This window comes from Lepisosteus platostomus, chromosome 1 (genome assembly GCF_059453375.1).
Source record: "Lepisosteus platostomus isolate fLepPlt1 chromosome 1, fLepPlt1.hap1, whole genome shotgun sequence".
NCBI classification, from domain to species: Eukaryota; Metazoa; Chordata; class Actinopteri; order Semionotiformes; family Lepisosteidae; genus Lepisosteus; species Lepisosteus platostomus.
Window position 1 is genome coordinate 12,197,544 of NC_142611.1, and position 12,964 is coordinate 12,210,507.

Genomic DNA, 12,964 nt, shown 5'->3' on the forward strand with positions numbered 1-12,964 from the left:
AATGCTTATTAACTTGTGTGCTCCAATACAGAGGCATTAAAGGAATCGCCAAACACATAAACATAGTACAGCAACAACAAGTTCAATAGCATACAACTTGAAGACAAAAAGTGGGACAAGCCAGTGTGAAGTGTTATAAAAAAGACTTTGAACAGCTCTGGGGTTGAACGATAGAGCAGGGTCCATTGGTAGTTATCAAGTGCCTTTTGCTGTCCTTGTAACCCCAGCCAGAGAGGAAAAAGAAGCCTGCAAGCTGACCTCTGGCACCAAACTCCATGTTCTGTACAGCTCGGGCTGGACTGAAGTGGGTGAGACGGTGAAAGCATCATGGGAGGTGAACGGAGGAGCCATGGGGGAGAAAACAGGTGTGAACATGGCAGCCAGGAGGCAAACTCAAGGTTCCGCGTGTTCGTCCTCGGGGAACTGAGGGGAAAATGGTCCGGATCTTTTTTCACAGAGCTTTCAGATTTGCTTCTGTCCTGGGCTTTAATTTCACTGCGGTTAACTGGACTCGGAAAGAGCCTCTTTGCAGTTTGCTACACAGAGTGTGAATTAGTCGGGGGGGGTTTTTACCTGTAAAAGTGTCTTGTAGAAAAACCGCAGAGTGAAAAAGGAGCACAGGGCTGGTGGACAGATGAGCTCTGAGATTCTACCAAGTATCTTGCACACTAATAAAAAAGGCTTAGCCTTGTCTTGGACAGAATCTTTTCATTGGTTTGTTGTTGTTTTTTTTTTTTTTAATGGGGTACAATGATCATTTTTGTCTCAAAGGCCAAATATTTTCATTTGGAACATGACGAAGATAAATAGGAGTGCTATACTTTTTACAGAATTCTGTCAAGATGTCCCGGATATTTAATCGTCTGCAGGTGCACCTTTAATTTGAACTCGACACAAAGTTGTGTGCGAAGCAAAAAGCCTTTGAAACCCTTATTGTCTAGAGATACCCTCAAACCGTTTTGTCTGGATGCTCACAGAAGCATCGTTAACATGCTGCATGTTGCTTTGCTCTGAACTGCCATGCTGGATAATACCACGTGCAGTTGCTGGTGAATCAAATTGGGAGCAATGGGCCAGCTTATTAGGATCTTTGCCACACAGTACCGTAATTCATGCTAACTCCTCTTTTCTGCGTATTGTTACAATTCATAATTCCTTGCATCCGTCGAGTGCTTTTTGTCCAATCAAGGTTCAGCACCCACCTGGGTATGTCCTGATCCCTGCTGCATGGGACTTTCAGCTCATCATCACACACTTGTCGTGTGTTCCAGATAGCCTCAGCTTAGGAAGGAGTGTGTTTATACAGCACTGTGCAAACCAGTAGTAGGGTGGAGAGGAGTTTTGGCTTGGGTGCAGTCCTCATGACCATGACGGCTCTGTTTGCCCTGCGCCTACAGGACCCGGACAGATAACTCCCCCTCCTGCCTTTGTCCAGCGAGGAGGAACTGCAGGGCAGCCTTAGTTATAAAGGCAGCAGAAGCACCTAGGTGTTGTGGTTATTGAACCACAAGGGCGTGAGATATGGCTGCCACCTCTCCTCGTAATTCCCAGGACGAGTCAAGCTTTGAAACGTGCGTTCCCACCCGCGCTCGCTGCAGCTAAGCGGGGTTCTTCAGTGCGGTCGTTCTCGGCGCTGACCGCCTTGCCGTCGCAGCCAGGTGGCCGACCCCCGAGCGGGTTTCTGCGGCGTCAGTCGCTTGTGGGGTTCGATACGGTTTCCTGTGTGCTGTGGCAGCGCAGTCAATTAAGCCGCGGTTTGAGTTCGGCACAGGTGTGCCCCGAGGCCCGCTCGCCGCATTGTGGTTCAGGGGACACCTGTTCGAGGCGGACAGCCTGGGCCCGAGTGAAAGCGAGTTCACTCAAGGCCAGCCAGCTCATTCCTCTGGATCGCCGGCCTTCCACGCCTCCTGTTCAGGCTCTTGCACAATAGAGGGCTTCCTCCTCAGCTCAGACTGGTTAGCCAGCAGCCCAGCGGGGGCCTGTGTCTTTAAAGATGCGAGAGATGCAGGCGAGATCGGGTTACCAAAGGTGGACTGGAAACCTTACGGGCGTTGGTGGCGCTGTACCAGCAGCAAATCGAAGCCAAAAAGCTGGAACCAAGGGTGGCATTTGGCACTGCTAGCTGGCAGCACTGGAGTCCTGGGGGGCTGCTGTGTGTCTGGAGTTTGGATGTTCCCCCCCATGTTTGTATCCTGCCCACTGCTTGCCCAGCATCTTTGCAACCTTATATTGTATAAAGCAATCAGAAAACAGCTGGATGGAAGATGGAGAGGGGGGAAAGGAGACAGTTTTCAAGCCATATATGTAAATCAGACCTTTGATGGCTTTTGATGGAGGGGAAGTAAATGTCAGTTGTTCAGAAAATGACGTACCTTGCAGTGTTTGGTTTCCCTTTATTAACAAGCCAGACTTGTTGGCTTTCTGGTCACTTAATTTCAAAAAGTGTTCCTCGCTAATACAGTGAAGCAGTCTTTCACTGTGAGGTATTTGACATGCACACTGCCAAAACATTTGGATGTTGGAATCAGCCAGTGATTCCGATTGCACAGGAGCCATGTGAGGAGAATGATACCCAAGTGTTATTGACTGTATCAAAGAGCAGAGACTGGCACACGGAGCACGGGCTTGTGTTAAGTACGCCCAGAGCTTGGATTGAAAATCCCCATTTGTCTGGGGGGGGGGGTATGTGTTTGGAGAGACTGGGGTGAGGGGCTGTTGTTCTGCAATGATACGAAACCCAGCTGAGACACTCTCCCGCCCTCAGTTCTGTATTGAAGGCAGCTCCCCGTTCTGTCTCAACACCAGCTAACATCTGCTACAGCAGTCGGTATTTAAACGGAGCGGTGGTTCATGCGCTAGACCCGTGAGCCGTCGGTTTTCCATCTTTTACTCCGGATTCTTATACGGCACGATATTTTCAGCGGCCCAGGCCGACTGTTTGGCAGAAGGAATGAGGGAACCAAACTAAATAGCGTCCTGACCCCTGGAATGACCCCGTGATGAATAATTGATTCCATGTTAGAAGCCATCAGGACTTGTGTTTATGAATGACAGCGGGGAAGGGCGAGAGAACCACAGTCTGACTTGTTTCACAAAGCCATTTTTATATCACTGGGAGGGAATGAATACCCCACTTCTCTCTGTATTACCCATTCCTCTCACTTGCCAGGACTACAAAAGGAGAAGGTGTTAATTAATAACAGCTTCTCCCACAAGCAGTTGCCAGACTGCTTTGCCTTTTTCTTCCTAGCAGCGGATAGGAAATATCTGAGAAGACCTGGAATGGGAGAATACTGCTGAGGACGTCCACGCATACCTATAGTTTTGCAGGTATCTTATTACACGAATGGCAGTTCGGTGGAAACTATAAAGAAACAGGACTCATCACATCCAGATGTTTTTCTTTATCAAAACGTAAGGGTTTATTTACTCCTGCGTGACGTGCCAGAAGGATTAGGATTCACAGTAAGAATACAAGCTCTGCAGTGTTAAAGAACAGGACACATCCCTCCATAAAATAATGATTAAAGGGGAGCTCAGGAGCACATTGAGAGCATGTTTTAGACTTTGTACAGAACTGCTGCTTTTCAGCTGATGGCAGAATCTGGTGTGCTGAAGCAAATAAGAAGGGGAGGTACAGACAGCACAGTACAAACTGCGTTTTCTCAGTAATTGATCAGCTGAAGTCGATCCGTAGTCAGTCTAAAAATGTAAAATGCTGCTTTAACTGGCTCCGATTCCATGGTAACCTTTGAAACACCAAAATCAAAATATAATCATTTTAATTTTACTTGCAAGACGCTTATTGGAGTTTGCTTCCTTTTTTGAGAATGTGACATTTACATTTTCCCATTTATTTCCAAACCAGTCGGAAAGGCCGGAGGTCTAATCCTACTGCATTTGGCTTGACGAATAACCTCCGTTGGTGCAAAATTAGAGGATGGTACAGGTTCACAATCGGCTCATTCTGGCAACTTCTACTTAATCAAATATTGGAAAGGGGAGAAACAATACTGAAATGGCTGTGGGGTTGTTAGTTGCTGTTTGGGTTATGTTTCTGAAACTAAAGGGTTAACCCAGCTGTCCTGTGTAGAGCAACATTTCCCCAGTGCTGGGTTAATGGGCATTTGGACAAATCTGGTGGACACTTTAAAGGGGCTGGGGATATCGTTTTGGGTTATCTCAGCAGTGGAGTGTATAGCGGACCCAATGCTTCTGTTTTGTACTGCTACACTGGGTGCAATTTGAAATTGGCTCCAGGGGACTGAACTAAATGACTCTTGTGTCTGGGCTTTTCCGTTCCTATGTAAAAAGGGATTGATGAAGGGAAGCAACCAAGAGACTATAAGTCATTCATTGCTGCTTGCCAGTCCCCCAGCCAGTAATTTCTATATCAAAGATGAACAAGTCTTTGAAAATTTTTTTCTAAGTTAGGACTTGAGCTCTGCGCTGGTTTGAACTCCGGGCTGCAGGCAAATGAAGGGTTCAGTTAAGCACTGCTGTTTTTTTTTTATTATTGCGGCTTCAGTAAACTGCGAATACTATATATATATATGTGGTGTTACACTCCTGGTTCAAAACGTAACTTTGGGGAATATGTCAATACCGGTACGTAAACATAAACCACAAGCTAAGCAAAGACAAACTGAAGGTTTGACGGGTTTGAAAAGGAAGGACGTTTTCGGACCACGAAAACAACAATTCGCTTGTTCATTCTGCCGAACTGGTTGGATAATGCGGGGACGACTTAGCGGTGGCCATACAGGGTGCAACAGAGGAAGGAATGATGATCCATTGTACGCAACATTTTTTTAGATTAAATATAATTCGATGTGAAGTGTACTGTGTACTAAAATCGACGTAGTCTCGTATTTTGTCTTGAACGAGCCGCGGCTGAAGTTTCACCTGCGTCTACAAATGTTGGCTTTGGCCCCCCTTCCCACAAAAAACAATAGTTGAGTTTTAGCGGCAGCAGCACTTGCTATTGGATGTTTGCAACAAAATATATTCCAAGGTTGGGAACTTTTTTTTTTGTTGTTGATCATTCGATAGAACATCTTGTTCGTAAGCTAAACATTATCGAGAGCTCAACATTTTTCATTTTCTCGCTTTCGGCATGAAGAAATATGTATTTTTTTTCTTTAGAAGAGCGATTCAGAAGTCCAGCTGGATGTCTGGTTGCTGTAGACGCAGTCAAAGCCCTGGTACTCGGTGATGTCATTGCTTCTGATCTGACTGTGGGGTTTCTTTGGGGACATGGGGAGAGGTATCCCTGTGGAAATATTGGAAGTGTGACGTTGTTCATAAGAAAACATAACTGGTTCTGAGAAACCAGCATCGTGCGTAGAGTATTTGTTTTCTGTGCTAATTTGTTCTTGACAAATTTTTAAAGGGCGGATGTTGTCACCGCAAATTATGACTAGCAAGTGTGTATCAAAACGTTAATGATAAAGTTCACTGACATTTTAACTCGTGGACTATAAGCGACATTAGGAAACTTACAACAAAGTCATTTTTTAAAATGTACTCTGTCCAATTTGAAATCCAATGGTAATTGTTTTTTTTAATAAAGTGCCTTTTTTTTACCTTCTTCTAATTTTACGGATTTTACAGTATCATGTTTAGTTCTGCCTTCGCCAGTAGTTCTTGTATAGTGTTTGGGCTATCCTGACCTTACAGTGAATCGGAACCACCAGCATTTGTTGTGTTTTTCACACGTTTTGGTATGTGAGTAGTTGAAAAGCAACAGTTTCTGCTGATAAAGAGGCAGTAAAAGGAAAGGGGGGTAGAAAGTGACAAAATAAACACAAATTGTACGTGTAGTGAACAGTTACGGTATTGGTCATTCTTTTCAATATAAAGCTTTTTGCTGTGTTTTAAACGAATAATGAATAAATGCCTAATCTGATGCTAGGCCCACCGCAGTAATGTTTCAGTTAAAATGGCACTTGGCTTTATTATTCAAATTTGAGAGAGAATGGATGGGTTCAGACCTTTTCCAGCGGAGATGAATGCAGTGTAAAGCAAATCAATATGCTGTATTTAGAAAAGCCCTCCTGATATCTCATCGAATCCCAGCCAAATCCTTCACTCTCCTATTAACAATTAAAGGTATTTATATTAACAAGGACCTAGTGATACTTCCAGCTTCAAAGTGAACAGAAGTGAAAAGTGGCAGGCGCATTGTAGTGTGTAAAAACATTGCCTCTGCCCGTGAAGAATAATTTTAGTTGCTGAGCCTCACAGCAAACTCAAAGCAACAGAGGAAAGGTCTCATTGGAGGATTAAGGTTTACTCTGTTTTCATTTGCCCAAAAGATAAATTAATTACCTTATTCTCCCAAAATGAAAATAATACATTATTTTACTACTTTATAGTCCTTAAATTAGATTTTACAGTACCTGATAACATTTGATAGTGGAGACTTTATGAGTTCCGTCCATGCTAATCTCTGATCTTTCGAATGAATCTGTTCCTTCCCTGTAATTGATTTATGCTGCTTACACTGAGGAAGAAACTGGCTCTCCCAGGATTTGCTTTTGTTTTATTGGACAGCAGGAAGCTGTGAGACTCGCATACAGTACTATTTACAACACAGTGACAAACTGCCATGTTTAAATACAGTTGGTTGTGTGTTGGCCTGGTTTCACAGACCAGGATTGTGTGAAGATATATTAGTTTTATCTGAAGTAACAGTGGGTGTCTAAGATTATTACCACTCAGACTCAATTAAACTTTTAGCTACAGGATATGTTTGAAGAAATTAAAAAAACAATTTCTTTTTTTGCCCCAATAGGTGGAATTGTTGCTCAACCTGCCCACCAAGAGCATGCCTGCACTGAAGAAGGCGACAAGGTAAGACAGCAAAACTAAAGTTTTGACAAGCAATTTAAAAGTGGAAATGGCTTGATAGCAGTGAGACCCTAATATCTGTTTACATGCTGAAATACAAACTTTAATTGAAGCTAGCATTCTGAAGTAGATTGCATTCTAAAGTAGTTGGGTTTTATTTTCCTTCCCTCTAATCTACTATAAAGGTCTAACCTGTCTAGGTAAAGGAAACATGTCAGATGTACCCCACAAAAGCAGATATATTTAACTCAGTGCAGATGACTTTGGAATAACAAAAAAAATATTAAAATGGACTTATGAACTCTGTGGTCAGTCTACACTTTTCATTTGTAGCGAATTACACAGTGCCTGTAATATTTTAGCTAGCTGTTCAATGTGCTAATACCAGTATTAAAAATTAAATTATTTCTATTAACTGGGCTTAAGTTATTTCATTCTTTTAGTTTTCATGGTCTTGGTTCCTTCAGGCCAGGATTACATTGATTGATATTGCTGATAAAGTAACTCTGAATGCAGCTCCTCTGTTCCGAGTTTCATAACTTCAGATCTTAATGCCAAATGGCCTCTTTCGGTTGTGACCTTTATGATTTCATAATGCAAGCTACCAACAGCTCAATCCAGAAAGAAAAAAAAACAGTTTGGTGTCCTAGTATTTACCTTTATTCAGTTCACACAAAAATGTTGGTGTCTTGTTCTCCATCTTTGTCATATTTCGGGTAACTACTACCACTCTTAACTGCAGCAGCCTGCCTGAAACTGCACTTTGAGCATTCAGTGCAAATCAAGAGTGAGATCCACACGACGGCTTCCGAGGTCGGGGTGTGCTGAAGGATTGTTTACTTACCAACAAATCGCGGACTAAACTGTATCATCTTGAGAATTTAAGCCTCTTAGAATCCAGAACATATCTCAAGAAAATAAGGCAATTTTGCAATAACAACACATCATATTATCTGTACAAAATAAAAAGAGTTATGGCCTTTCTTGCTAGCTCCCCTGCGCAATTCGTCAACTCACGCCGTGCCGGTCAATCATTTATAACCTTCTCCTGATATTGTTTTGAATTTAATAGGAAAACTGTATTCAATGTATATCGAACTACTCTGCCACACGACTTTATCAACTAGCTTACATTAAAAACGATAGATAATTCGAGTTGCAAATAGATAGAGGTCCAAAACATGACAGTGTTGCAGACGAGACTTGCAGTATTCAATTTACTCCTGAAAAACAAGGGTTGGAAAATACTTTTTTTTTAAATACGCATTGCTGTAGGGGTTGAAACCATCTTCAGGCATGTAAACAGAAGCAGTACAACAGAAGTTCTTATAGTTTTTTTTCCCCTGTCTGTCTGTTTTTTTTGTGGGGACCTTTTTTCTGGAAATGAGAATTTTCCTCGGCACTGTACATGTCAGTTCGACACAAAGGGGGCCGTGCCCAGTAACTTCGCTCATCACACACCCCCCCCATTAATTCCCCAGGCCACACCGAGCTGGTTTCCAGGCAGTCCTGGAGCTCTACACAGCAAACCGTGTGGCTGTATCACTTTGCATTTTGAGGCCAAGCGGTTATGCCCGCTTGAATAGCCGGCCGAGTGCTGGGAATGCGTGCAGTTTTTTTTTTTTAAAAAAAAACAAAGAACCGCTTGCGCTGCCCCTTCTCACACTAGCTTGTTTTTACAGGGTCAGCTGTTTCTAGTTGTTCCGTTCTCCGTTCTGATTGGCCGGTGTAGGTCGGGGGAGGCGGGCCCTTCGAGTGCGATTGGACGAGGGGGGTGATGGCGTCCGGGCTCTTGGTGACGTCACCGCCAGGCGGGCTTGGTTGGTTTGTGGGGAAAGGGGAGGGACCAGTCGGAAGCGGAGACAAAATGGAGAGGGTGGCGGAAGGCTGCGAAAGTGAGTGGTTGTGTAGTCATTCCTGTTTATGTATGATGACTAAACGATCTGAATCGAGTGGGCGCCTCCTGGTTCTGTCATGCAGCCTATTAAACCACTGGGGGCACCTGTCTCCCCCCACCCCCATGCTGTCGGTGTGCAGGGCGCAGTGCAAACGGCATACTAGGGTGTTGAGCCCCGAGTCCAGTGGTGATCTAGTCCGGCAGTGGGAAATGATCCCAGGGAGCCGGAGTTAAAGACGGATCCGAAGGTGCACGGAACTAAAACTGCAGTTGCTTTGCATCCTATACTCGGTCTTGCACGGTCCGGGCGAAATGTGAAATAAACGGAACTCGGGTGCACCTTTAAGCTTGCATTTGTGAATGTCACTGAAAAGTAGCGTTTTTAAAAAACTGTAATAAAAACAGCCAAAACAAAAAAAGTATGTTTATGCCACTGCTGACGTCGTGGATTGAATGCACGGAGCTAAAAACCGCGCGTGGGTTCGGGGTTCAACGGGGTTTTTTTTTTTGGCATCCAACAGCGTCACTAAGATGTGCTTGAAAATTGAAATAGAACTTTTTTTTTTGTTTGACAGATAATTTGACTCCTAAAAAATAGTAATAATATGCGCGTGGTGTGTGTCAAAAGCAGAAGCACCTAGCTGCAAAAGCTTCGCGTCACCCACAAGCTCGATGAGTTTTAAGGCGGGTGGAGAGCCTTCATGTTAACTTAATGTTCAGAACTCAACCGAGCTGGAAGCCGGAAAAAACCTTCCAGCTGTGGGTTGTCCACACCCGCCAGCGACTGACACACTGGAAGGAGGACATCAGGAAGGCGATAAAACGCAACACCCATTCTAGATAGTAACGGATTATTAATAATAATAATAACAACAATGCAAAATCTCTTGAAACGTATAATTTTGGGATTTTCTGACACGTTTTGTTCCGGAAAAAAAGGAGCCTGATGTGTTGTTGTTTTTTTTTCTCGAAGCAGGCATGTTTTAGCGTGGTAAAGCAGTTCACAAACAGTTGCTATACTGTATGGTGTGGTAGTTTTTTTTTTTCATCCGTTTGCGAGGATTTAAAGCAGTTACCTCATGCATGGACCATCAACAGCCGCAAATAGAAAAACAAAATAGGAATAGACTTAGTAGAAGTTACTTTCTATAAGTTTTGGGTTTGTTCAGAATGTGTTTGATTTTCAATAAAATACACGCTCGTTGATATTTTTGGCAGTTGCTGGAATTGTTCATTGTTTTCCTACATAATGCATCTCCAGATTTGCAACTCATTATTTACCACTTGTTTTGTAATTTAATTTTTGGAGCCTGGAGAAAATTGTCGTAATAACTGGCTGTATCATAAAAAGTATATATCTATATGTAGCTCGTGATCAGTGGGCTGCAAACCGCTGCACTAGAGGATGGTTTCCATGTTTTATATCGAGATTTTTTTTTATGTCTTGTGTGTGGTTCTTACTCTCTGTCACTCAACTGTGCAGTGAAGGCTGAGAGAGTTATGTTTTCTTTCGCACCTCGACAGCCTTTTGACTTCAATTCTAACAGAAAATGTGCTGTGTGTATCAGCGCCGTGGTGAAGACCGGTGACAAACCGGTTTAATCGTTAGACGTACAGGTTGGATGGCTAATTTGAAAACCTAAAGTGCAAAACGCTTCCTGTTATCTTTATCTTTTTTTTTTCATCAGCGTGTCAGAACCAGGTGTGTTATTGCTGTGTGTCATCAAAGGCTTGCACCTGTGCTTTTTTACAGGCTAAGTGGATTTCCCAGATGGTGACATGGCCTTATATATTGTTTTTATTGTTTTTGCTTGTTAAATTTGTGCTTTGTCTTGATTCATGCATAAACAGTATTGTGTAGCAGGCTGAGAGAGGGGGTTTCTTGTTCTTGTTTGCCAAAGATAAAGTTCATGCTAACATTAAGCGGACTACGAGGAAAGCAATGCGACCTTGGTTTTGTGTTTTTTCGCTATAAGATGCCCTTTTCAGCTGGATATGTTATTAATTGTTTACCAAGGTGCTGATAAAACTTCTTCACCAAGGAGAGATCTGTATGTGTGTCGCAACTGGAAAAGGGGAATATTTAAGAGCGTTTTGTTAACGCAATAGTGGCAGATAATCTCTGAGCGGCGTTATGCTGTTTTAAGATTGAAAAGGTAGTTATCTCTATGGGTGGCTCTTGCATTAAACGTGACAATTTGTTCTTGTCGCACAGTAAAATAACGCGCTACGTATTCTGCAGACAGAAAACCGCGCCTTGGGCTCTCAGAATGTAGTGTAGCGACAGGGGGCGGTTTTCATTGAGTTCATCGCGTCTGAAAGTATCAGTTTTGGTTCGCTTGTTTGATTTTGTCCCTTATGTTCAGCTTGGAAATGTCACTTTCAGTCAGGTTTCGCTCCCTGGTTTAAAATTCTACTGAGGTAGACTAAGTAGTGTACTGGCCGTCTCTTAAGCTTTGTCATTGGTCGCTTTTAATTCCGTTTCCCAATCGCTAAAAAAATAAAGGAAGAAGCAGAGGGTCATTCCACTCTAATTGAATTCAGGCTACCAGAAATGTTCCCGGTACGAAGAGAATGTGCTGCTTGTCCTGCATTCAGTGAGGTGACCTGGCCCTGCTTTGTGTTTTGAAGTGTGGTTTGTTCCTAAATTGCTGCATCTACCTTAACTCGAGCTTCTTCTCTGGGCTGCGATGGAAGAACTTAGAAATAAATGAAACATTCAAAAGAGGTCGCCGACGGACTCGATACCGTTGCACTTAAGACTTCCAAGTAAAATAATCAGAAATGGGGGTAATGAGCTGCCCTGTCACTTTTTCTTTCGACAAGCTTGAATTGAAAATTACTTTATCATTATGTAATTTTCCACGTTCAGACCAGAAACCCCTTACTTTGTTTTATTTGAGGACCGAAGTGCCTCAAAATGTCGTAACGTCCTTGTGTGTTCCTTTCCTGAATATCTTAATGCCCTCTTCTCCATAGTTTTGGCCAGGAAGTGTGCCATCCGGAATTGCTATCATAGGAACCTATGATAGTATCTGTGAGGGGACTGGCATCTCATTAACTCCCGCATTAACGAATACACCTCCTCCTTTCCTCCCCCACCATTCACGTACACACACACACCTGGCGGCTCGGCCGAGTCAGGGCAGGACCCCCGGACACTGTGCGACTTTCATCTTGGTCACCATCGGTTCGGATTTCAGGCAAAGGAAAGGGAGTACCGAACGCTTTCTCGGGGGGGGGGGCTCTTAATTTGTGAGGCCGCCTATCCTCTCTCACCAGCTCTGTACCCTGGCTGTGGCCAGATGGCCGTGAGCTGACACGACCCAGTTTTCCCGTAGACACGCCGCATAGCAAATTAGACCCGTCTTCCTCTCCAGTCTCGAAAGGAGCAAGACAAGGTCCACTGTATGTATTTCAAACAATTTGCATATGATTATTTGCGTGTTGCTATTTGTATTGAAAATCTTTTCGTCTCCAAAAGCTTTGTCTTTGAGATGCAAATGGCTTTTAAATGAGCTCCAAACACTGGTAACTTGTCAGGATTTATTTATCTTTCTTCGGGTCCGGTAGAAGGCTCTGGTCCCATATATGATGTATTTTGAAAGCGCCCCTCTTCACGCCCTGTTTTTTTTTTCTTTCCCCTGCCGTGCTTGTTTTGCACGGTGGGGATTGGGCATCACTCGGGTCTTTTAGTCCTGCCGGATCTGTTGGCTTGATTTCCACGGTCAAAGTTTGGGAACGGAATATCATACCCCGTCCCACTGAGTCCACACAATAAAACCTTCATTGTGTCTTGATGTTGGCCTTTCTTGATGCGTCAAGAGATGGTCCTGTTTTTGATGCGTTTGCGAGCATTGTTTCAGGGGGAATACACACACACACACACAAAAAAAAGCGTTCTTCAGCGAGCACAAGCATGTTCCCCTATCCTATCGCTCTAAATTTGTTTTAAAATCGGTAGTGCGCTCGTGATGGGGACATTTTTGCACCACATTCCTCTTACTGTCACTTAGGCATGTGTGCTTAGTGTCGGCTCCCTTTACCTCCACTTTGTGCATTTTCAGGTAATGATTTGCACAAGATAATGGGGTGTAATACAGAGAAGGTTTTGATAACTTTTTTGGACTGAATTGTATCTGAAGAAAACCATCTTTAATCACACCCTTTGTGGGTTGTCCAATCGGTTATGAATAGTTTGAGGGCGTTATCTGT

At 43.5% G+C, this 12,964-nt stretch overlaps 1 protein-coding gene across 3 annotated transcripts in view; it reads left to right on the top strand.

Annotated features, from left to right (window-relative positions):
* Nucleotides 1-12,964, top strand: part of rnf38 (ring finger protein 38) — a 65,258-nt gene that overhangs the window by 24,108 nt on the left and 28,186 nt on the right. For 2 of the 3 annotated variants that reach the window (XM_088624492.1, XM_088624502.1), the window contains exon 2: nt 6,797-6,855. In XM_088624492.1, the coding sequence (XP_088480618.1) occupies nt 6,797-6,855 (59 nt within the window). Of the gene's footprint in view, nt 1-6,796; nt 6,856-8,640; nt 8,748-12,964 lie in introns of those variants that run through there. The other variant, XM_088624513.1, reaches the window with a different exon arrangement.